This window comes from Fistularia commersonii, chromosome 20 (assembly GCF_037954325.1).
Source record: "Fistularia commersonii isolate RoL2024-O1a breed Wild chromosome 20, RoL_Fcom_v1.0, whole genome shotgun sequence".
NCBI lineage: Eukaryota > Metazoa > Chordata > Actinopteri > Syngnathiformes > Fistulariidae > Fistularia > Fistularia commersonii.
This window is the reverse complement of record NC_141303.1, coordinates 1,283,086-1,309,861: the sequence shown is the minus strand read 5'-3', so window position 1 is coordinate 1,309,861 and position 26,776 is coordinate 1,283,086. Positions and strand designations below refer to the sequence as shown.

At 43.6% G+C, this 26,776-nt stretch overlaps 1 protein-coding gene across 1 annotated transcript in view; it reads right to left on the bottom strand.

Annotated features, from left to right (window-relative positions):
- Positions 1–3,821: 3,821 nt before the first annotated feature.
- The window catches only part of opn8a (opsin 8, group member a), a 29,953-nt gene continuing 6,998 nt past the window's right edge, over positions 3,822–26,776 (bottom strand). Inside the window, exons 2-4 of the mRNA XM_086167370.1 lie at positions 17,819–18,112; positions 14,584–14,909; positions 3,822–4,084 (exon numbers count right to left, since the gene is read on the bottom strand). Of these exons, the coding sequence (XP_086023496.1) occupies positions 3,887–4,084; positions 14,584–14,909; positions 17,819–18,112 (818 nt within the window). The 3' untranslated portion in view covers positions 3,822–3,886. The remainder of the gene's footprint in view (positions 4,085–14,583; positions 14,910–17,818; positions 18,113–26,776) is intronic.

The window sequence follows — 26,776 nt, the reverse complement described above, 5'->3', positions numbered from 1 at the left end:
TAATGTAACTACTCCTTAATGTTAAATAAGTCTGAAATGATTGCTCTTTTAAATCCTAAATGTTACATATGCATTTGCATAGATGTAAAAATAATGATGTTTACTAGCTGCTCTGCTAATAAGCTAGCTTCCACTGCTGCAATGTTTTTAACTGTGTCTTTGGTGAACACATCTTGCTGACATCCTGGTTTGGATTTTCATTCTTGGACCTTTTTTTTTTTTTGTCTGGATGGCTAACTTTAGCATAGCATACTTAGGCCCATGTTTGGACGTAGGTTGTACTCTTTGACAACCACTGCCTCGTCACACAAAAGACGTACCTTTTTTTCTCCTTGAAGCCCAAACAAGTGTTGGCCTTCCCATCTTCCTTGCCTTCCATCAGCATCAACGTTTCTCCTCCTGGACATTTAGGGATCATTGGTATTTCTTAACATGATCAATACAATACGACACAGTCATTTAGCAGACGCTTTTATCCGAACCGACTTACAATGATCGGGAGTCACTGTGGGAAATGTAGTTTTTGGTCAATGACGTCTTTATTTTAAGACAGTCAGATCTTTCAAGATGTTCTCGCGGGCCTTGAGTTTGACACGGATCTAAAATTTGCCGTCCTTCAGACGGCCTCCTTCCTGATCCTCTCTGAACCTCCAGATTTTCATCTCTGCCCGCATTTTTCCTCTGTATCTCTGAACCAGAAAACCTCTTGTTCTTCTGCTTGAAGGACCTTGAAGTGCTATTCAGAATGACGCAAGCTGATTTGTTTTCTTCTCCGACACGCGTCCTCTCAACACAGACGGCCTGTTTTCATTTCAACGTGTAAATAAGGTCTCGGAATCAAAAGAAAACAGCGTGGAGACTCTGGAGAACAAAATGCAGGTGAATGAATCGACGAGGAAGACGTGAATTTGACGGAACAAAACGATGGCCCGAGAAGGAAGACGAGAAGAACGAGACAGGGGCTTCAAGGAGGGTCACCTCCGTCTCCTCCACCTTTCCTTTTCACGCCTTCATCACTCCTGACACTTCTCTCCACCCGTCCCTCAGATTTAATTACATTTATTTTTGGCAAATCTGTGTAAAATCGCTGGCGTGAATGACAAAGGGCTCCAGTTAGGAAGTGGAAACACAAAGAGGTTTTAATTGTTACATTTATCAACAGGCTACAGCATCACAACGCAGGAAATAACAAGATCCGCCGCCATTTATCGCAGAAAAACACAAGTTATTGTGACGATGACGATGCCGACGCGTCGTCACGGAAACAAAGCGGCGTTGAAAACAGAACCAGGTGCTGCACAGTCGTTCTCAAAGTCGGTTTTATAATTAGTTTCCGATTTTTTCATTTTTAATATTTCAGCTCGCCCACTTTGCCTCGTGTCCCTGAAAAATATAGTCAGAACCTCGACAAAGTTCCGTATATCAAATCCCTGTTGTTGTCGTTCTGCTAGCTATTATACTTGTTGTTGTCATGTTGTTGTCTGGTTTTATCCTTGCTGTTGTCTTCATCCCTTTAATTGTCTCTTCTATTTATATTTATATTCATATTCATTGTTATTGTTGCGCTGCTGCGACAAACAAAGTTCCCCTTTCGGGATCTATAAAGACTTATCTTATCTTATCTTATCTTATCTTGTCTTGTCTTGTCTTGTCTTGTCTTGTCTTGTCTTGTCTTATCTTATCTTATCTTATCTTATCTCATCTTATCTAATCTGATCTGATCTGATCTGATCTTACCACAGTTGTAAAATGACAGAACCCGCAGAGGATCTCTGAGATCCTGAGATGGACGCTAGCAAAGCCGTGATGATGTATTCTTCTGCTCCGACCGCCGAATAGTTCCTGCACAAAATTTGTTTTGTGGCATACGCAGGATTGATGGAACAAGACATACATTTATGGGGGATGGAGATGTAAACTCGAAACGCCGTAAGATCCAGGACCTCGTAAACGGAAAACTCGAGAACCACTGGTGCTCCATTGGGTTTACATTAGGATCAATTAAGGTTGTCCACCATTCATTCATTATCTACACTGCTTATCCAACACTCATGGTTGCGGTGGGTCCTGGATCCTGTCCCTGCAGCTCTTGGACGCGAGGGGGGTTCATCCTGGACTGGTCACCAGGTCACATCTTGACATACAACCATTCACTCTTTCACCAAGGCGTCATATAATCATTCACTCACTTGTTCACATACCGGTACAGCCGTTCACACCTTTGAGCAATTTAGGGTCTCCAGTGACGCTCTGATGAACCTGAATGTTTTTGGACTGTGGAGGAAACCCCAGAAGGCATCATTCTTGAATGTTCTCGTTCATTCTTTAATGCTTTAACGCTTGCTGTTGAGAAATCAGAATGAGGTTGTTTTACAACATCAAGGACCAACTTTAATTGAAGCGGCGTCGGCTTCCTTGTTAATGTCAGGGGAGATTCCTGGTCGTTCAGCACACAGGACCAGCCGAGGAGTTGTATCTGCAACCGGACCAGCTTTGGCTCTTGAAGATATTTTGCTTCTCCTCCGCTGCCGGGCTTCCTTCCTCTCGCACCTGTCTCCACTGCACCTTTCTCACCTTCTTCTTCTTTTCCTTTGGGCTTTTCCTTTGGGCTTTTCCCTTCAGGCGTCGCCACAGCAAATCAACCTTTTCCATCTAACCCTATTCTCTGGATCCTCCTCACTCTCACTTATAATCTTCCATAAATCTTCTCTTTTGTCTTCCTCTAGACCTCCAATTCCAGCATCCGTCTACCGATGTATTCACTCTGTACATGACCCAACCATACTAGTCTTGCTTCCCTGACACGTACCATCCCTCTGATGGACTCCTTCCTGATCCTCTCCATCCAGGTCACTCCCAAAGAGAACCTCAACATCTTCATCTCTGCGACCGCCAGCTCTGCCTCCCATCTTTTCGTCACTGTTTCTAGACCATACAGCATGGCTGGTCTCACCGCTGTCTTGTTCACCTTTCCTTTTATTCTGGACGATAGTCTCCGATCTCCTCGTACCCCTGACACTTTTCTCCACCCATTCCAACCTGCTTGAACCCGTCTCTTGACCTGTTTTCCACAGCTCTCCTGCGCTTCGGACTGTTGACTCCAAGTACTTGAAATCCTCCAACTTCTTGAGCTCCACTCCCTGTAACCTCAGCGTGACTAACCTTCATTCCTCTCCTTTCCAGAGCATGCCTCCTCTTCTCTAGCATTCCTCAACCTGTTCCTTCCTCTTCCTACAGCTCACAAACAACACGGTCCATGGAGATTCCTGTCGAACCTCATCTGTCAGCCTGTCCATCACTGCAAACAAGAAGGGGGTCAGAACCGATCCCCGATGGAGTCCTTCCTCACCTGATCCTCTCCGTTACATCTACAGCACACCTCACCACTGTCTCAGAGCTAGCATACATGTCCTGCACCAGTACTTCTCTGCCACTCCAGACTTCCTCATACAATACCACAGTTCCTCTCTTGGCACCTTGTCGTATGTCTACGAAAGCGCAATGCAGTTCCCTCTGACCTTCTCTATTAGTATTCTCAAAGCAAATACTGCATCTATAGTACTCTTTCTAGGCATGAAGCCATACTGCTTCTTACAAATTCATCACATGGATGCAGGAGGTGGTTCTCTAGCACATCTCCAATATTAAAATCTAGGCTTTGGGAAAGCGAGCCGCCTGTATGACCGGCAAAAATGCCTTCTAAGTCGCTGGCTGGCCGGCTGGCTAGCTGGCTGGCATCGTGATGATTTTAATTGGCTCTTCGGCAAAGCGCAGCTATAACACAACTTCTGACCGTCACGTTTTCGGGGAAGGTAGTCAAAAAAGATGAGGAAACCCATTTTAATCAGAACCGAGTGGACTGTTTGCCCCGTCCTAGGCGGAGGTGCTAGCGGCGGGACATGCACTTGAAGATGAAATATATAAAAGGGTTGTACGCAGTGGAGCTCTTGGCGAAGAGGCAGGGCAGCAGGGTGATGAACGGCGCCATCTGGGCCTGCTTGTGGGAATGCGACATGCTCCAGAAGCTGACGGCCACGTACGGCGTCCAGGCGATGAGGAAACCCATACTGATCATCACGGCCATCTGAAAGGAGAAGCGGTAAGGCGTCTAACACATGCAGTCACAAACAAGTACATGTACTCCTCCACGGCGGGTATGTTCCACCCTGGAGTGGACGATAGAGTTGTAATTCCCCAGAATTCACCAAGGTTAAGAATTTGGGAGTTGTGGCGATAAAATAATAATTTTGAGAGAATGTGGTAGTTGCTATTTTTTTGTGACGAGAACACGAAAGCCTTTTTGTTTACCGTTAAGGTGGACCTTGATTTGCTCTGTACTCGTACCTCAATTTGCCGGTGTATCAAATTAAATTTCTCCGTTAAAATGAATTGAAATGCTCTTAATTTGTTCCAAAAATACATAATAAAAAAGATTGCAAAGAAATAAAGTGGGTTTATTAAGTGTCTTTACCTTTGAGATTAACTTACTGACTGCACGCTTACAGGTACAACATGTTGCCAATGTAACTTGCAAGCTTTGCTATCCTTTAAAGCTAAACGTCATTCATGGACAGAGTGAACGCCGCTCCTCTTTTTAAAACCATCAAACCGGACCGGCTTTGAACGACTCCTCCGACGCCTCATCCGGTGATGTTCTTCCCGTCTGCTGCACCAAATCCTCATAAATGTCCCCTGCTTTGTCACGAATGATGGCGTCGCTCACTGTATCTCACTGAAAACAACTTCACGGTTGAGTCCGCCGCATGATTTTCCGTGGGCTACCTCGTGGCTGGCGGTGCGTCCGACTGTTCTTAAACTCCACTTCACGGACAGCGGCGTCCATGAAAGTGTCAAAACCCACTCACTCTTAACAAGAAAGAATCCACTAAACGAGAGATGCTCTTTTTTCGCTGTACATCTTCTTCAAATGCGCCGTATAATTTCAAGCCGTCAAAGTCCCGCTGAATCCACCTTAGTGGCGACAAACCGATGTAAAACGTCATAAAACATGAATTCTTATGTTGACTTTAAAGAAAATGGATTTTTCCCCCATAACTCTCTTCAAGCCCTGTGACTTGACTCTGTCCCTTTATTTTGGTAACTTCTTTGACTTCACATCCACTTCCTGCCCGCCCCTTCCTAACGTGTTGCACCTGGGCCTTGTTCACTTGAGTTTCGTCTTACCTACCGGCTTTGTCGTATCCCTGCGTTCCTTATCGTGACCCCGTTCTTATCCTGCTTGAAATCACCTCAATGGGAGCTTCATTAGCCGCTCCCCAAGTTCAGGGATGGGAAGTTGAAGTTACAATTCCTCGGACTTTACCCCTCAAAGGAAGGCCTTGGTGGATCAGAGGAGGCCTCCAAACACTTCCTGCTTGGAGAGACATCTCAACCAGCTCCCAAAACGCCATCAGCAGATCCACGATTGTCTTGAAGGCCTCGGTTTGGACACGGGATATTATGCGGGAGCTCTATCACCTGCGACGGAGAGACTATTTGGATGTAAGCTGTCAAGAAGGAGTTTCCCCCGGCCCTGGAAGCCTCTCACCACCGGGCATCAGGATGAAGGACTCTTCGGTCTGGTGACACCTGCTCGCCCATGAAGAGCGCGGCGTCATCAGGGAGCGAGGACACGTCGGTGAGTAGAACATCCTTGAATTCGTCACGCCTCCCGCCGGCGGCCGGATCAGATCCGATGCGAGGTTCACATCTGTTCCTATTAGATAGTTGTTGCTTTTCAGCATTAGCATTAGCATTAGCTGCCTCTCGTAGTGCCGAAAGGCCACTGCGGCGACCCTTTGCCCAGATTGTGGGATTCCCCGGATTGGTTCTGATGGACCACCCCGGTCCCTCAGGAGGTCCTGGCTGGTTCACGGGCTGAACAGCTACACTACACATCTCCTCTTTTGGGCTTTTGGGCTTTTGTGCGTGAATGGAGAAAGCCTTGAGTGTGCGTTCTCAAAGTTGCCCCCGCGTTTACTTTCCAATCGTCGTTGAAAGAAGAAACAAGGACGTCTGGTTGTGTGTTTTTCTGTGACGCGTTTGGAAATCTCGGGACGATTCAGAAGGTTGATTGATGACCAGCTGAGCACAGCGATCTGCTTTTACTTTATTTTCAAAGCTTGTAATGCGGCGCTAGTGTCTAAGCCAGGGACGTTTGAGTACTTTTATTCAAATTGCTGAAAAATATCTGTCTTTTGGAATAGATTGGAGAAAAAAAGACCTGACGATTCAGTTCCAACTTTAAACTCCAACTGAGTTTAAATTTGATGGCTGCCGACCGCGCGACGCCGACGTCCGCCGCCGCACGAACTCCTCCCGTCCTTCATGCTTCTCAAAGCACTTCTGCAGCTCAACTGTGTTCATGTTACCTCATTTAAATAACCTTTTCCTCCCTGGATGCACTACTTTTAATATATTCCTACTTGATTGCCTGCAAATCACCGACAGAAGGTGCACTTTCTTGGTCTTTCCGTGGGCTCCTGGTGAACCAGCTGCCATGTGATGAGGCGTGGATTGAAGTAAAAGCCAATAATTTACATCTGATCATATTATTCTATCGGCATTTATGGCTGAAACTTTTTATGGAAATACAAGATGATGTCAGAAAAGTCAAATATTCCTTTCTTGAGGGGAAGCTGGGAATTAAAAGCTAAGCGAAAAGGCTCAAAGCTGATTCATTACTTGGTCAGAGACTATATTTTATCAACGCTGGTGATTTTGACTTCGACCCTCGCTATGTGGAGGCGGATTCCATGAGATGGACGCGCTTTTTGCTGCGTTTGGCTGATTCCTCCGCGTTTTGATGCATCCGAGAAACTGGACGCATGTCATTGGAAGACCACGTTGCCATGGCTACGCGGTAAAACAAGGTTCCTGCAAGCGAGCTGAACATAAGCGATGTGGTTCAACAGAGTAATTTCCATGCAAACCTGAAATGTAAGCCCGTGTGTGTGTGTGTGTGTGTGTGTGTGTGTGTGTGAGCGGATTAATCCCCCGGTGTCTGAGGCTTTATTCACCTTATCACATCACATGCTCCACTAGATAAGCAAACAGTGTTCTGGAAATTAACTAATGTGTCTAAAAGATGAACCGTAAATCTCCTGATATAATGCGCCGCAATTACAAAAGGTAATTCAGAATAATTTTAACACTTTTTTTTTTAATGCTTTTTTTTTTTTGTCCCTGCGCTCATATTCGTATAAAGGCTGTCAAAAAACAAATAAAAATATGAATGCGATGATCAAAAATGTCAGATGGCTCTCAGCCGACACTCTAAAACCATTTCCGCTTGATGATCCAGGATTGAATCACTTTTTTTTTCCAGTTTTTAGCTGGAAAAGGCCTTAATCTCTTACATAACCTCAGACCATGTCTATATATCTATGTATATATATATGTACATATATATATATATATATCATTCTCTTTTTTTCTCTTTTTCCTTTTTAATTTTTGTTTTTTACTCTTGATGTTCATAACTTTGCTGCTGCTGCCCCATGTGCCCCCCAGTTTACCAGTTGGGGGACAAATTTTGTATTTCTGATTCTGATAAAGATCTAAAATGTTGCCACACGAGAGAATTTCAAATTTTGATTTTCTCGTTCTTCTTCTCATGATCTTTCTTTTTTGTATTTCAAGACATAAAAATTGCTTCGAATCGTGCTTCGTATCTTTGGAAATTGTATCGAATGTGATTCATATCTTAGGGGGCCACTGTATTTATAAGCTAATATTTGCTCACAGACGTATTACTTCTTCCTCCGACAGAACATCACCTAACTTCCCTCCTCAGCAGGATGAGTTCATTTTGCTTGTATCTGGAAAGGAATGAATCTGGTCAGAAGGTCACCTCAGCTTCCTCTCCACCCCCTCTTTGTGACAGTTGGACTTTGAGAACGACATCAATACGATTTCAAATCTAAAATTTGGATGAGCTCAATTTGGCCACACTTAAGGTTTTCATAGATTTTGCGCCAACGAGTAGCATATCAATGCACATGCAGCTGATTACCTATATATTTTTTTTTTTTGGCTTCTTTTAGTCTCCCATCTATCCTCATGGGAAACATTTCTGGGAAACAAGTTTGATGGACTTGACAACGCAGTTCAGGGAATGTAGTGTGATGCGCTTCTCTGAAATCTTCTCAATGCTGAGAGAACATCCGTCCCCGGATTTTACATTTTACCCCTTCCAAGCTGATGGGGACGACAAGGTGTGGGGTGATCGGAAAGGTGGTGGACTCGCCGTCTTGTAACCCTGTTCCTGTGGGTACCAAAGAGCAGAACTGTACCCTTGTAGGTCTGGAAGCCTACAGTAGGGATGCCCTATATGTCGATCGCAAAGGCGTAGCCGAGACGTCAGCCGACCCCTTCATTGCTGTACAGGGCAGCCAGTCCGACGTCTGACCTTTTCTGACACATTGGTCACACGTGCATACAAGTGCTGCTACCTAGTTATCCTCCACTATTTCTTTTAAACCTATGAAAGGGTATTAAAATGAGTGGGGGAGCCAGACCAAGCAGGAAGTCAAAAACTTAGCACTTCTATAGGGACTTTTTTTTTTATTTTTTATGTTTTTTTGAAGTGCGTTTGCCTCATCTGCTAATCTACCATCGCCATACCCAAGACCGGAAAAGTGGAGCAGCGTTTTGGACTGTTCGTTACATTTCTGCTCTGTTTTGTTTTCTCTGCTTGTCTCGTTCTTACTCCCTGATGTGTAGTCTATTTTATATTGTATGTTGAAAGACTTCGATTGAGAATAACTTGATCATTCCCTTTACAAATAGCACAATAACATATCTCTGGTAAACATCTGAGGAAGAGTCTATGTTTGCTTGAAACGTCATAAATAAGTGATCTATACTGTATGTAAAATATATTCTTTAGTCTTGGAGCACTTTGTGTGCAGATTTTTGAACTCTTATCGGAATGACTTCATCGCACATATTGAACCTTGGAACTAACAAAGCCTTTGAAACAAGATTAATGATCGGATAAATGTCTTGTGTGTATCTGCAACTTCCCCAGAGTAGATCCAAGTGACAGCAGGCAAACAGCAGCCAAAACAATTTCCTTCTGTCCTCCAGTAGCAAGAGGGAAAAAAAAAATAGAAAAATGAAACTGCATTCCAAACTGATAATGCGTTAAAGCTCAGTTTGCCGCTCAGTGACGCTCACTAGCCAGAGCTAGTCATTAGCCTTTTGCTTCAGCAACACTGTCTCATCACAGAAGACACACAACTTTGCCTCTTACAAACACTGCCTCCAACCTACCATGAAAAGCTACCGATTGTGAGCATTGGCCTCTGAAAAGGTCCATCAGGTTGCTGGTGAAGCAAGGGGTTCGGTACGCTAACACACTGGCAGTGCATTGTGGGACGTGAAGTATTTTTTTCGGATCTTGCTCTAATATACACCTCAAAAAATAGAGGGAACACTTCAACAACGCAGGTAACTCCAAGTCGATCGGACTTCCGTCACTTAAGAAGCAACACTGATTCATTTTGACTTGTTTTAAAGACATTCATTTGGAGTCCATGGGTTCTTCCATGGACCTCCATGGCTTCCATTTGATTTCCATTGTATGATTTGGTCGTTAGCGCATTCAGCTACGGAAAGAACAAAGTATTTAATAAGAATATTTAATTCATTCAGATCTAGGATGTGTAATTTTAGTGCTTCCTTTATTTTGTGGGCAGTGTAGATAAGATGAACTTTAGGGAGTGAGGTCGTGGTAGCAAAATTTCAGACGGATAGAGTTTTTGTGCCGTCTAGACTGTTGCTGTGCAGTCTGATGGCGTCTGAAGCGTTCAGTTCTGCACCGGGGTGGGATGAGCTGTCGGCTGCATGAGCCGCCCACCGGTCACAGCCCGCCGGGCAAGGGGTGGGAAGGATCGGCCAGGAAAGCTCCACGTTTGTTTTTCGCCCTCCCCAACTGTAATTAGACATAATCGTGTGGGCGTTCACATCGATCGCAAACCCAGCCGGACAAAAACTCTTTTGCGACCTGCAAGAAGGGCCAGAGGCGTCTGTGCCTCCTTCAGCGTCAGCCGATGCCGATGTTTCGGAGCCTCCCGTGCCTGATGGCGTCTGATACGAACAGACTTGATAAATGAAGGCGTAAGCCCATTGAGGCTATGGGCTTTGGGGTGGCGAGCAGATGCAGTCCGAGATGAGGGCGATTCTAAAACATTTCTCACCCTCTGTGACCTGCTGAGCGATTGCAGCTGATAGAACAGCAGACCGAACGTCCCAGGAGGTCACGCCGCCTCACCCTCTCATCTCACCGTCTATCTGGTTCATTTGTTTGTAACTTATTTATCTTATATCTTGGAGCCACTTCTTTATAGTATGATCGTTATGTATTTATTCCTGCTAATCTTATCTGACGAATTTCTTCCCGTACAGAGCAACTGACACATAAAATAAGAGGTCAAAGCTGTCATTTACTTTTTTGTCGGGCAGAAGAAGGGCTGTGATTAGCAGACGGATCCCTCGCCAGCAACTTTCTCCCCGTATTGACATCCGTCTTGTCCCTTTATAGCCAAAGGTCAGCTTTTCTTATGGTGACACGGCGCCGACTCCCGACGCTTTCTTGCCTGTCGCCCATCACCTCTATGACCGTCACCATTACCTCTGAAATGAGGTGACGGTACGTCTCTGCGCAGAACGTTCCCCCTGAAAATGTCAGTAATCATTTCCCCGAACGGCTACTGAAAACTAGCGTGAGGGACTTTTGTGGATATTTCAGCCATTATTGTAGCATATTAGCCAGAAGCACGTTAGCGATGTCTTCAAGTGAAGAAGTCCAGTTGCTAAGTCAAGAAGATTGATGAGAATTCACCATAACCTAGATGACTGAAAACCTCCACACCCACGTTAGCACTACTATTAATGATGCGAGAACATCTATCACACTCCGGCTTTCAATCATTCTCATTTTGACTGAAAACCCAACTGGTTGAGGCAGAAAGCCGCCCGCATTGAGTTCGGATCCATCTGAACTTTGCGCCCGTGAAAAAGCGTTGTTTCCTGGCTCGCTCCCGGTGGAATGTTGCGTTTCTGTCGATCATCTTGAGAAGCTCCTTCCATACCTGCTACATGAAAGGTGATTTAGTGCCACGTAATGAAAATTCGACTTGACTTTCAGTCGAATCTAAAAAAAAAAAAAAAAAAACCCTCAGACGTTATTTACAGTGTGGGTACGCTAGTTTGAACGCATTTACATGATAACAAAACGCAAAGCCCCTCGTCCGTGCGCTCTTAATCCACGACATGTTCTGTTGACAAAACAAAGGCCGAAGACTGCGGATAAACACAGGAAGTGTTTGCGAGCCCGGCCGGGCGCTCTTATCTCGAAAGCATGCGAGTTTGTATTTATTCGTCTCTCCTCAATAGCCTGGAGAAAGTCGGCCCGAGGCAGTTTGGCAGAATTCTGTTCCTCAGTTTATCGGTAACCCGTCCCCTCCAATCTCATGTGGATGGAGCTGGTTTGATAGCGCGGCAGTTTTAACCATTTTAACTTAGTTGTTATGAATATTATCTCTTTCTAGGCCTCCGTTTCTTTTTTTTAAATCCTTTTCAAGAATAAGTTTACGTTCAACTAATCGGATACTTTGCTGTACAGGCACACTGCTAATGTAACGTAAATTCCGGACTATAAGTCGCAACTTTTTTCACACGATTTGAACGCTGTAGCTTAAATGATGATTTTTTTTGGGGGGCTAATGAGCTTCACGCCGACAAAACATTTAGCCACGTCACATCGGACTGATGAAATAAGCGTGAAATTCTGAGGCCGTTCAATTCTGGCCCTTTAGAAGACTACTTAACGGTTTTAGTGCGCAGGAGGAAGACCAAGATTAGATGAGGCAGAGATGGATTTTTGTGAATGCTACCGCTATGTATTTAATTAAAAATCAAAAAAATGATTCCGTGTAAACACCTCATGTTACGCTGTGGACACCTGCGGTTTATAAACAAGTGCGACTTATAAGTGTACACACAGATTTGTTTATCTTTTTAGCCTTATATTCAAGTGCGCTCAATAGTCTGGAAATTACAGTAAATCCCATTTTTCAAAGTAACACGATGGAAGTTTGTTTTTTCTAGGCATCGGTCCGAGCTTTGCAGGATCGCTAAGCACCTTTCGTAGCATTCGAGCAAACTGGAATCTCTTGAATACAACTTTGCATCGGGATGCGGGTGATCGACGGGAACCCCGAATGCGACGGTTTCAGCAGGAGGTTCAGTGTCGCCATCAGACGGTATGTTTGGAATCTGTCTACAACTGATTGTCACCTCCTGTTGATGGACCCTCATCTGCACAGGAAAAGTCTTGGTTGTGTCTATAAAACCATTATCTGCCATCTAAAGACTATTTTTTAGAGTTTTAAGTCTCAGCCAAGTCTGACTCCACAGACTGTGGGTCTTACATCGAAAAAGTTTGCAAAGATTTTGAAGACTTGTTGAACTTTCCTTCTAAACTCCCAATTTGTCACCCATTTGAGCGACTTCCTGCCGACCTCTGCAGAAAGAAAAGATTGTCGCGGCGGCGCCTTCGCCTGCACGAGCTCAGATGCTATTGTTTTCCCTGAGATCGGAGTTGCGCTCTTACGTATCAGTAAGTGCCCAATCGTTCCCCCGCAAAACAAAACCGCAAGAGCCGAGTCCGTTTTTAGACCCTCGGGGGTCTTGGAGGCGCTATCATTAGCGCTGCACTTTTCCCTGTGGACGGAGTGAAGACTCCAGCAGCACCGCTTGTGTCTGACTTTAACCCCCCGTTCTGCCAGACACTTCATAATAAGAGGTCGGCGCACTCTCATCGAAAGACGTTATTTCCTTGGGAAAGGTGAAATCGTTTTTCTGCTGCGAGGGCATGACAAGAAGGCTGGAGCTCCATCAGACCTTATCGCCTGAACCATGTTCGTCATTTGACCGTTCCATGTCCGACGTATATCCCGGGTCTCAAATCATTTATGGTCGGAGTGAAGAAGTTGTTTGGAGTCATCCGTCAAAGCGCCCGCCGGAAGCTTAACGGCACAATAATCGGAAATGTCTTCATCAATCGGACGGACTTTGGAAAATGATTAGGATCCCTTTGCTGGTGCAGAGCGGCAAAGTCGGTGATAAACACAACAAGAGGAGACGCTCTGAGATCCACGGCGAGTGCGAGGAGGTTCAAACCTTGAATTACAAGTTTAAGCCGCTATGTGACCGAGCTCTTAACTCAATCTGCTCTTATGTCAAATCGAATTTCCCCATCAAATGAGTTGAATTGCAATGAGTCCGTTCTTGCCAGCTGGGCAAAAAACTGGTTTCAGGTGTATTTCCTCTGGGTTAAGGGTGTCAATCTCGGGGCCACATCAGCATAATTGTTGCGCTCGAAGGGCCACACGGAACGGTAACAGTATAAATGAAACTAAATGTAACCTAATGTAATGGAAAATAAATGTAACTACTCCTACATGTCAAATAACTGAATTTAACTCTTAACTCATTCACATCCAAAATGTCACATATGCATTCTCACCTTTCTTGATACAGCCTTCCATCGGCATCAACATTTGTATTTCTCAATTCCACTTGTTGAAAATGGGATTGATGTGGATTCACTGCGATCTAATCAGCGACGTGAATTTTTGGAAACGTAGTTTATGATCAATGCAAGCATTTTAAGTTATTTTAAGACAGTGCGGTGGACCACATTTGGCCCGTGGGCCTCGAGTTTGACACATGTGCCTTTGGGAGTGGAGATCAAGACGTTGGAGGATTTCAAGTACTTAGGGTCGCGGTCCAGAGCGTAGGAGAGTGTGGAAAAGAGGTGAAGAAACAGATCCAGAACATCTATCAGTCAGAATGAAAGGGAAGGTGGACAAGTCAGAGGTGAGACCAGCGACGACGTATGAACTTCAAACAGTGACGATGAACAAAAGACAGGAGGCAGAGCTGGAGGTGGCAGAGATGAAGATGTTGAGGTTCTCTTTGGGTGTGACCAGGATGGATAAGATCAGGAAGGAGTCCATCAGAGGGACGGCACACGGTAGATGTTTTGGAGAGAAGGTCAGAGATGGTTGGGTCATGGACAGAGGAGGGATAATGAATATTTTGGTAGACGGATGCTGGAACTGGAGGTCTAGAGGAAGACCAAGGAGAAGATTTATGGATGTCGTGAGAGAGGATATGAAGGTAGTTGGTGTGAGAGAGGAGGATCCAGAGAGTAGGCTTAGATGGAGAAGGTGGATTCTCTGGGACAAACCCTGAAGGGAGAAGCCCAAAGGACAAGATGAAGATTAGGGGCCTTGAAGATCAGGAGAAAACGACCGAGGGTTCGGGGAAGGTATCCCACCAGCATCTCCTCAAAGTTGAGTCCACAACAGGAACAGAGAGCATGTGTTCCTCCATGATCTTCTCTGGACTACCTAGTCACTAGTCCGGTATCACAAAGCAAAAATAATCCACACAGCCGTCGGAAACTCCTCCGTTGATGCGCTGGTAAGTCAAGGCTCGGACGTGCTTTACGCCGCACGAGTTCGTCACTTTATAACCGAGAGACACGATGTGAGAGTTTGAAATACTTACAAGGGTGATTTTCTTCTCCACATTTCCGTACTGAAAGTCACTGTTCTGGATGGAGCGGTATGCTCGGTGCAGCTTCCAGGCGATCCCAAAGTAGGTGAAGAAGATGGTGAGACAGGGGAGGAACGTGCATAGAACGGACAGGGTGATGATGAAGGTGGCGTGGTTCAGGGACTCCCCGTAACCCGTCCAGTCTATTGAGCAGGCAAGTCCAAAAGGTTCTGGTCCGTAGCTTCCCCAGCCCATCAAGGGGAAAAGGGCCCAGAGGCTCGCATACAGCCAGATGCCACTGATCACCATGCTGATGGTTCCCCTCTTAAACTTGATACCTGAGCCAGGACAGACGTGAAAGTTGGCATCAGTTTGCAAATGCTCTGTGATTTTTATCATTTTAGATTTAATTTTGAAACCTTGGTTAAATCGAATATACCAGCTGGAAAAATGGGGACGGGGCGAAGCTTCAGGTTCGGGGCGACAGATCAGAATATCGGAATACAGAATATTCGGCTTTTTTTTTGTAATTCGGTTCCTGCGATTTAGCTTTCCGATTCTCTGCGGGATTCACGCCTAAGAGGAAAATGACAGCAAAAAATGGCTTAAAATTAAACTAAAATTCATTTGATAAACAAAATGAAATCCTTTGCCAAACAAAGATACCCAGCATCGTGAACGTGCTATCGGCTGATCGAGTGTGTCGTTCATGTCCCGCTCCACTTTAAGCGTCAATAAGAATAAGAACAACTTTATTTATCCCGAAGGAAATTGTTGTGCCAGAGTTTCAAGTAAAACATAACAATAATAAATAATAGTAGGAAGGAGGGAGGATAAGAAATACAAATAGAACTATAAAGTGTCAAAGTCAAGGCTATAAAGTGTTTTAAGGTCTTAAAAAGTACAAAGATTTGAATACTCCCCAATACTGTCCACTTTGTGCTATTTAGTCTCTGAAAGTGTCTTCCATTTTTTTTTTTTTTTTTTTGCTGTCTGATTCCTCCCAAACGTCCAGAATCTACCCAAAAGTCTGCTCTAGATGTTCCAACATACGTGACAATGATCCAAAAGTGTTTGGTGTCCTGTAGAAGAGTGTGAGAAGTGAAATACAGTTGATGGTTGGTTAATAACAGTTTGCTTGAGGTTGGTAAAGTGTTGACTGAGGTTCCTCGAAGGTTAATATATCTTAATAAATAAGTAAACACCATCAAAATAAACACATCTCTACTTTGCGTTCATGTACATACATGTGTATTGACCAGTACATGTATATGATGACATTGAACTTATGCGGAGTGTGATGTTTGCGGTGCTTGTTGAGACACCGAGGCTTCTCATTCGTTCCTTCGGGTCACTGAAATCCCGAATTGTCCAATGAGAGACGAGAATCCTGCGCTTAACAGCGGCGCTTCCATATATTTATGCTTTCTTCCAATGAGATTTTTTTTTCCCCTCTCCCGGCTTGTAGTCATTCGTGATCTGTCATTCGTGACGCCGTCTTTTCGCGCGCTAAAGAAACACCCCTTATCCCTTAGCGTGCGATGTGACTAATCATTTCCTCACGCCATTAAAGTGAGAATACCACCGCCTCGGCATCTTCCAGCTGTTTGCCGGGTGACCTTGGAAACCCCATACAGAGATTTGCACTCTTCCTTCCATTAACTCTCCCCCCCTGAAAATGCCTGGAGGAATCCCTAGGAGACAATCCTTGATAAATAAGTGGTTTCTGCAGGAAGCGCACGAGAGGAGTCTCATTATGTTGCGTGGACGTGTTCAGGAGATACTCCGCTCCCTCTGAATGATCCCAGAGGTCATTTCTGCCTGCGAGAATCTCAATGAAAAAACGCCGTCGGACGCCGACGAGACGGCGCTGTGTTTTGGAGTAATGATCTGTTCTCGTGTGTCTGCTGCTATGGGGCTGTTTTTATTTCTATTTTTTTTCCAGCTTCCAGGGTCGGTCGCCGATCGTCTGTGCTTGACGTTTTTTTGGAAAAACAAAGATTATTATTATTTACAATTATTATACGATCAAATACTCTATTATACATCGCTGCTGTCGTCCTTATGTTTTTTTCTTCCTTCTTTATGGAACAAACGGAAGATTCATTCATTCCGTAATGCCGACCTACAGCCGCATAGCTTTTAGCTTCCCTTAGCATGTCCAGAAGTTTAACTTTATCTGCCATAGATAGCATCTTCCGCTGCCTTTTGGGCCCTTTTGTCGCTCCAGAGCGTTTTGTCAACATTATGGGTTTTAGAGAAATTGCAAGAGAATTTGCACGTACGTCATGTAAATTTGTCAAGCTGTTTTACGTACGTGTACATATTAAACTGCAACGTTATTGACGCACAGGCAGAGAAGAAGCGGAGTGACTTTTTAGCCAATCAGAATGCAGAACACAATGCCTGATGCAAATCCGTGAAGTAGCGAAACCGTGAAAAGTAAACCGCGTTATAGCGAGGGATCACTGTATATCAAATTAAATTTTCCCTTAAAATTAAGCTAAACACTATTAATCTGTTCCTGCACCTTTTAAAAAGATATATATATATACATATGTATAAAACGTTTTATTTTATAAATGCTATTTTATAAAAGTATTTTATATATACATATATATATATATAATACTTTTTTACATGTTCTTAAATAAAAAAAAACTTAAACAATAAATTTCGTATAAAAAACAAAATAGAATAAAATAAATAAATTGTGATTTTTTTTTTTTTTTTAATATTTCTTTTAAATAATTGCTTTTCACTTTCAGTTTATTTACTTTGGCAATCAGTTTAGAATACTGGTGGTATCAGAGGAGGAGTTTGGGAATTTTTGGTTTGGTGTTCTATAGCTCAACTTACTTGCTTCAACATGTCGCTAAATGTAACTTGCACAGTTTCACTGTATTTCGTGGTTCAGTAGCAGGCATTTAGCCATTAATTAATTTCAATTTTTTTTCCCCACAAGGTATGACTTCATAAATTTCGACCTAGAAAATACGTTGCGGCCGTAAATCCCGATCCAGCTCGTCATTTCCTCCGCCGTCTCCGTAATCCTTTTTGACACATTGGCAAACGCTGCAAAAGGGTATGGCCGAGGAGCTCTGTGGATAACGCCGTTTGGATTCATCGTGGGAAATCAAAGGTCTCTCTCTCCTCGCCGTCAGGTTTCTCTCTTCGCAATTTCATATGACCTTTAGTAAGATTTACCGGGTGCTTTCGCGTAAAGCTCAAAGCAAATCAAACCTACCTTTTTTGGGCGGACTTCCGGTGACCAGGAAGCGGACCATTCCCATCACAGCCAGCGTCATGATGCTTGTTATACTGAAGATCATGCCCATCAGGCCGTAGTAGAGGCAAGAGGTGTCGCCTCCGACCCAGGCGTGGTTGAAAGCGGAGGAAATGGACAGCGGGTACATGGTGAGCGCCATGCCGATGTCCGTGATGGCCAGGTTCACCGTGAGCAACTCGGGAGCTTTGAGCAGAGCGAGACGACGGGCCGCGCTCACCAAGACGGCAGCATTCCCTGAGACGGACAAGATAGCTGCAAGAGAACAGCAGAAAGAGAACCTGAGGAAGTGTAGCAAATGATTTCAGATGGGCGGTAGCACTCCTGAACAGATGTTGGCTCGTCGAACTCAATGAATACCATATTTTTCGGACTATAAGTCGCAGTTTTTTTCATAGTTTTGCTCAGGGGTGCGACTTATACTCTGGAGCGACTTATTTGTGAAATCATTGAGCTCTCTTGCTCCGATGTGTGTGGTTAATATAACAGCGATCGTCTCACACACACGCCAACCAATCAAAAGTCAGCGGGGGCGGGTCATGGCAGAAGATGCTACCAACGACTTCTGTACCGATGAAAATTGATCATTTCAACTTCGCGCTAACTTATAAAAACAACTGAGAAGGGCTGAAAAAAAATGGCACAGAAAAGAAAATCATATTCTGCAGGTTACAAGCCGGAAGGACTGAAATATGCAGCCGAAAACGGCGATCGAGCAGCAGAAAGAAAGTTTGAAGTTAGTGAGAAACTTGTAAGGGACTGGCGAAAAGCGGAGGTTATTCTTACTGAAATGAAGGAAACTAAAGAAGCTAATCGCGGGCTAAAAGCTAGGCTAAAAGCTAGCTGGCCACGGCTAGAGGAACCAGTTCACACATTGAACAAGGTGCTGCCGGGAGAGGCTTGTCAACAGGACGGTTGCATCTTCACACCAGGTAGTTGCCAAGGAGATGAATAGAAATGACTTTGCGGGAGGAGCTTCCTGGTGTTACCGCTTCATGCAACGCCATCGCCTCTCTATCAGAGCAAAGACGCCGTCCTGTCGGGATCCAGAAAGGCTGGAATAATTGGAACTGCAAGTGATGATGACTCTGACGTAAGCAGCGCACTGTCTACCTTCGGAGTTGGCGGAGTTGTTCAGAAGTGACACAGAAGAAGAAGATTTCATTTGATTTAATGATTGAGTGACACCAATTGTTTGGTTGTAGCACGTGCTATATGCTAAAGTTATTTGAATGACTCTTACTGTAATATGTTACGTTAGCGTAGCCTAGCAGGCACGTTCTCAGTTGGTTGTTTATGCGTCATATAGGCTATACTTATTCAGCCTGTTGTTCTCTATTCTATTATTATTTGAAATTGCCTTTCAAGATGAAATGTCTATTCTTGGTGTTGGATTTTATCAAATAAATTTCCCCCCAAAAATGTGACTTATACTCCAGTGCGACTTATATATGTTTTTTTTTTTTCTTTATAATGCATTTTTGTCTGGTGAGACTTATAATCCGGAGCGACGTATAGTCTGAAAAATATGGTATCTCTCAAATAATCAAATATAGATGAGGATCGAGCAATTTTAGACGATCGCCGGCTGTTTTTATCCCCAGGTGTCGCTGGCCGGGCCATGCCGTCAGTCGAGCGGCTCTCAGCTAATAACAGCTCTCCCTTTTTCGAGTGTGATATCAGGTTTAGCTCGGCGCAACCCCGTGACTCTTCTGCAAGAAATATAGAAAGAGCCAAGAATGGCGGTCGTTCATCAGAAGCTGGATGTGCAGCTGCGCCGCCGTCTTTCCTCAGCGGTGAACAGTCCGATTGTCTTGTCTGTTAGCTGTCAGGTTAATTATTTACAGACACGGATCGTCTGGGAAGCTGACAAAGTGATCAAACCATCTGCTCTTAACCGCCTCCGAATGAAATATATAACAGTTTTGTTCAATGTGCTGCCAGCCAGAAATGATTCAGGCCTGGGCTCCACGTGCGAAACCGCTTCGGATGAAAATACTGTCCTTTTTTGCACCGGGGAATAAAATCAGAACGGGCCAATGCGTTTGACGACGATCGAGTATGACGGCGGCATCTCGGAAGTCTTCTCGGAGAGGGCCGGTGCCAAAATTGTCCGACAGCGCCGGACTCCAGAGGCCTCGCGGTTTGTGACCGAGTCGCCGTCCGGGTGCCGTGAACCAAACACGGCACGTCCCGGGGGGAGTGCAGCTCGGGTCACAACATGCTTGGTGCTCGCCACGCCGGCGGCTTCCTGGTCTGCATGTGTGCAGCCTTGAGATGGCGATCTGATATCCTCTCGCTGGAAAAAGCCCAGAGCCTCACGTGTCACCAAGGACATGTTAAACCTTCTCTGCAGTTATGCTGCTTTGGGGGGGGGGGGAAGACACCTGATGACTTGGAAGTATCGGGAGGAGTTCACAGCTGAATTATGGACCGGATGAAGTGCGAGAGCTGATTCCGGTCGCTTGGTGAATGACAGGGCAGAACTTTTCTAGCAGCTGAAGACCGGCCAGGTCACCAGCTCTAGTGTCGTTCCAGGAGGTAGCCTCCTCCAGAGGAACCTTTATTTCCATTCCCACAGCGTACCAGTCGGTAGCGGTGCCATGCTAGCGACCTGCACCTTGAGCTCCACACTCAAAAACAAAACCATGATGACACGAACAACGCGGACGTGGACATTCAGTGTTTTTTATCTTCTCCCTGTGAAGAAGGGAGAGCTAACTGTAAGCTAACTCAGTAAGCACTTGAAACGCTTCGCCGGGCCAATCATTTTTGAAAAATGGCGCACCACAGGAAGTACCTGGGTGGCTCATGAGGTCCACCAAGCACCAACAACATACGCTGTGAGTTCCAGCGGAGTTGGAAAAACCCTGTCTTGGAGGAGGATCTAAAAGGGTTCAAGGAACTGAGGTCCACAGTTCCTGATTCCTAGGCTACCCTAATGCACCAAGAAACTGCCGAGTTCAGGGACACCGCTACCGCTCAGAGCCATTTGCTAAAGAAAACACCACACAAAAAGCCACTTTTGAAATGTAAAAAGAAATTAACATGGAATATAAGGGTTTTATGCCTTTATGCTACGTATAAACAAATTTTGGTGAAGATGAGATGTACTGGAAGGAACTCATGCTCGGGAAATTGTCTCGCAGCTGCAGTAAGACGCACAAGGACAAGACAAGCTAAAAATACACTTTTAAAAATTAAATAATCATTAATAAAAATAATAAAATAAACTCTAAAGTATAAAAGTATCAAGTATAATTTTTTTTTTTCAATTAATAAATGAAATTACATTTCTGCATTTGAACTCCCCCAACAAAAAAGATATTGGGTTGAAGGTTACTTTTAAGCAAAATACTTAATATCTATTCGAGTCTTTATGTATTTATGAAAAAAATACCAAAAAGAACAAAAACTTTAATCATCTACAGGCAGCAAACCAAGAATGCCGTCCTCTCTCTGTGTGCCGTCACCTTTTACTGGCATTTGCAGCTGCTTATTTAGAGCGTAAAATAATTAAACACGTTTTATTTAGATGTCACAAGATCGCCGTAATCCTCGACTTTAAAATTGAATTTTAAAAGTAAATGAAATACCTGTAAATACTCGATCCCTGCTCTGGTTCCTAAAAGGCGCAGCAAAAAGTTTAAACAGCACCACAGCAGCCATTGTTCTTTTTTTTGATTTTATATTCTTCCTATAATCGTGTTTTGGGTATTTTACGGCGGAGCTCCGGCAGATCCACGTCTCGCGTTCACTTTTCAGTTCCAACATTTATTCTGCTCTTGATTTTTACGCTTGCAAGAATCCGCCGCGCACGAGATCGGATTTTCAGTCGCGTAAAGCTAGCGCCTCGACTGGGACAGACATGGATAACTGAGCTAGCGCCTTTTAGCATACATGTTAATAAGGTAAGATAAAATTAATTAAAATTCTTTTGTCACAGCAGTGTAACAGTTATAGTATCAATAAATATGAATATAAATGAATAGACAATTAGATGATAGCAAAGGACTTCCACAAACAGACAACAACAACAAGAATAAGGATAAACCACAACCAAGGAAAGGAACACAAACGGAGAGACAATAGCGCTGACAAAAATAAACAAAAATCAAAAACAAAAATAAACCACAATATAGAGGAATGCAGTTAGACTACAGCAGGCGAAGGTGCAAGCTAGCGAGGTTGTGATCATGTTCGGGCAGAAAACGAGTGTTTCCCTGCGTTGGGGTTCTTCTGGGCCCTCGTCCGGGCCCACTCGCTTTCCAGCCTGGTTCTCTCGTGTCTCTTTGAGCGCTTGTCATAAATCACTGTAATTTAATTACAACAAAGAAAATGAAGGTGAAAGAGGGCCAGGATGCTAATGGACGCTTTATCAAGACGAACGGCGGCGCAGCTTCAAAGGCTGAGCGGATCCGCTCTCGTCCGTTTGTCCATCACATGTTTGGATGGTGATTGATTCTTTTTCGATGTAATTACTTCGTACGGGTAGCGGATCGGAAGATAGCGCGTTTATGTTCACCCGTAATAGTTTATCTGATCGGCGATACTTTAATGGGATATTTTTGTTATCTTTCAAGCGTATGTTTCTTCCTTAAACAGACTTACGACTTATAAGCTTCTCATCTTGGCCTCGTGTTTTCAAGTCACAATTTATTTCCCGTCTTCCCGGTATTTATCGTGAAACTAGGACTGTTCCACATCCTGACCGACAGGCCTCTGAATCCCAACCCCCGAGTCCCAATTCTGATTGACGGGACGCCTATAAGACCATGGCAATGGTTAAGAAATCCACCCCTTTACAACAGCCGTTGTTTTGCAGAGGTACTTTGAAATCTACATTTCTATTTGGGCCTCAGGTGGCCTCTTGTATGCTCCTTTAAGAAAGATATGGATCCTCATTGTGATAGACCATATAATTGGTCAATCTGTGCGTGACTTGTGTGAGTGTATATAATAAACTGCCAGATAAATAGATATACAACAAATATTTGCGAGAAAATCAACCGCCTCCTTTGACTGACAGCCTGTTAGATGCCGGTCACACAAGCGCGGTAAACAACCGGGATTAAGATGATTGATTTGGACGAAACATTTTCACGGCATCGACTGAGACCTGCCGCTGAGATACGATCGATGGAGCGCTCGGGCTTGCGTGAGACCTGCGAGACGCTTAATAATTCACTTCAAGCAAATAAGACGCATTGAATCCACCGCCGTTAAGCTTGTGAAAAAAGAATTCATCACCGATATAAATCAGTCGGTTCTTATCACATTTCTCAGTCATCAGGTTCTCAGTCATCCAGATCACCGTCGCAGAAACTTTTGAGATTTTGACAAGTATCGAGGATATATTTATTTTTAATTCACTGCCAAACACCAAACACCATGTAGAGTCCACCATCGAACCCCAGGAGGTGTTGAAGGTGCAAAATCCCACCAAAAACCAGAGTTAGTGCAAAGATGTTTTTTCTTCTTTGCCCCCAAACGCCTCTAAAACTGGAAACAAACGATCAAATTACTGCTAATGTTAGCTCCATTAAAAAGATTGACATCTCTGCCCGGGCTTGAACCCGCTTTACGTAATGTTTGGTTACGTAAACTCATCGGAGTGTGAAGGCCACGCCGCGCTGGTGTGTACCAGACACCCGGTATCTGTGGAAAAGCACACCAGGTCCGTGACCTTCCCCGCCCCCCGGGAACATCCTGCCGACCGCTCGGTAGCTTTCGTGAACGGCTAACAGGGAAAATGGCTAACCGTCCGCGTCTTTGTGATTTCATCGTCCTGCAAAGACTGAACCATGCATGACAAAATACAGACACACAAGACAAACGCAAGAAATTCATAAATGGAAGACGCACAGCTGCAGTGTTTGGGTTGGATTTGAACGTAAGTTAGCAGTTAGCGCTTCCTGGTCAGGTTCTTGAGTTCAAGGAGGACCAGAAATTGTCTAAATGCGTGAATGAAAGAGTGAATACAGTGGACTCTCACTTTCCGTGGCAGTTACGATCCAAAACCCTCCGGCAAAAGTGAATTTCCGCAAAGTAGAGATAATTCTGATGGTATTTAGGGATATATTAACCCTCCACGGATGGATGACGCTTCCCACACTCTTATACAGTACACTAAACACTTTTGGATAATTGTAACATACAATAAACACTGAAAAATGTACAAAATAATAAAAGGATATGGTATACATATATATGGTGTGTATATATATATATATATATATATATATAGCTACAGGATTGTCTCAGAAAATTAGAATATTGTGATAAAGTTCTTTATCTTCTGTAATGTAATTAAAAAACAAAAATTACTTTTTCATGATTTTTTTTGAGTTTTCTTAAGATGTAAGCAATAATCAGCAATATTAAAAATAATAAAAAGCTTGCAATATTTCATTTGATTTGTTATGAATCCAGAATGTATGACATTTTTGTTCTTTTAATTGCATTACGGAAGATAAAGAACTTTATCACAATATTCAAATTTTTCTGAGACAGTCCTGTACAGTAAATGAGTCAATTAAAAATCAAATTAAATGTAAATAGAAATTATTTTTGGAAAGAAATCAAATTTTAGATTCGTAATAAATAATTGTATCTACTATAAAATAATTCATTTAAAATCAAAAATGGTTCTGTTGTCGTATATGTCTATAAGTCTTAACCTAAACCAGAAACCTACCCAGCATTGAGTAGTTATATTTATTTACATTTTACTTACACTTATACAGTTACCATTACATGCGGCCCTTAGAGGGCAACCATTATGCTGATGAAAATGAGTTTGACCCCCCTGCTCTCGATGTTCCCTTGAGATGAAGTGTTGACGGCGCCCGCTGACACCCGAGTGCACGTGAAGCCGTGCAGATCACGAATGACTGAACAATGCAACGTTTCCACGTTTTGCTTTCACGAACGCCAGCTCGTTGCAACTCGGGCTGTTTCGAGGTTGAAGGGAGGTCGTCTCGCATCGGCTGAAATCTGTCATATTTTTGATGAAGCCGGAGCAGCTTTTCTGGTACATTTGCTTCTCAAAGAACAGCGGGGGGGGGGGGGGGGGAGCATTTAGATGATTGTCTGATGTGACTGGTCCGTCGTGGCCGGCGTCGTGTCCCCTGGCAAACAGGCCGAACCTCCGGTGATGCGCTCCGACGAGGACTTAGAGCGCGGCAGTAACGCTGTATTATGCCGTACGCAGCACCCTTTTGTTGTTGCCTCGTCCTCCCGCTGTGCCGGTTAAAGCTCATTCACACCGAAGCCAGAGGTGCCGCTGCCTCATGTTGTGGCTCTTGTGCAAAAAGACAAAGCAAGTGTTATTCAAGACCCTCACAAAGGCCACGGACGCGGGGCGTCGGCGTAAAGAGACACTGGTTTTGATGCCGCGTAAACCTGGATTTAAATGATCTCAACTCCGGAATAACATTAGGAGAGCCGCTATTGTGACACGCGTCACCGCCATAATTAAAACGCCGTGTAAGAATACGCTGTCGACGCAGAATTTGTATCAATGGCGTTTTCATAATTAAATCGGTTTTAGCCTTGGTCTTGAAAAAAAAAAAAATGGGTACATTTGTGGGAGAAACTCTCGTTTCAGGGTTCGACAATCTTTTTCACTTAAAAAGCCACTTGGTACAGTTTCCTCAAAGTAAAGAAAGCAGGAGCCACGCAACCTTTTTGAAATTTAAAATGAATTAACACGGCATATAATGTTATTTTTTTGCCTTTATGCTATGTTTCAACCAGGGGTTAGCAATCATTTTGTGCGGTGGGACACATTTATTATTTCATTTTATGCGTGGGCCAACAAGGTATCATGCAAACTGAACAAATTGAAAATTGCAATACAAATATTTATATTTTTTGACATTTTATTTCAACTCTAAAATCATTCATGATCAAATAAATGTACAAATATTGTTTCGCATTTAATCATCCACACAAAATTAAACAAAAGGAAAAAATAAGGAGTTCCTGAATTTATTATTGATTGAAAATACTTATTAAAATATTCAGAGAAAATAGTTTTGCGGGCCGTAAAATGCCCAGGTCTGGTGTAAACAAAATGTGTTGCATTTTTTTAAATCAATGAACAACTGCAAAGAAAACAAAATTACATTTCTGCAATTTCTTTAATGTCTATTTGAGTCCTCCTTGTATTTATAACATTTAAAAAAAAAAAAAAAAAAAAAATGAAATTATCCACAGGCAGCAAGCTAACAATCACTTAAGTGCGCCAAAAATATTTTAACACATTTTGTTTGGATGTTACAAGATCACCATAATCCTCCAATTGAAAACTAATAAAATTCTTTTTAATTTAAATACTGGTTATTTTCAAAAGCCACATCAGAACTCCCGCCATTGAAATGATCCAAGAGGAACCGGAGGATGCGACGCAAACATCCAATCTCAGCTTTGTAAAACCCTAACCGCATTTTTTTTCTTTTTTATTTAACTTTTGTCTCCAAAGGCTATAGTTTGGGATGTAAACGGTCTCCACTTGTATGCTCCTTGCACTGGATCGCGATCATCTAAACCCATGTTTCTCAGTCACTGTGCCGTGGAAAAGTGTTCGCTTTCACCCGATTTGTCCAAAAATGATTTACTCAACGCAAATAATATGTCTTTCTTTCCACGAGGACAGCCTGCAGTGACAGGCTGAACATTAAAATGCTCTTCCACTAGATGGCAACAGGTAGTGAATGAACCTGAGCGTCCACCTGCTGCTGCTCAAACGGCAGAGGAATTAACGATTCTTCGAGTGAGACAGCGGCAGTGACACGCCATGGAGATAGATTTTAAATAGAAAAAGTACCGTATTTTCACGACCATAAGGTGCACCGCACTAAAAGGCGCAGTCTCAGTTATGTGTGCCATTACTGGATTTAACTCACATATAAGGCG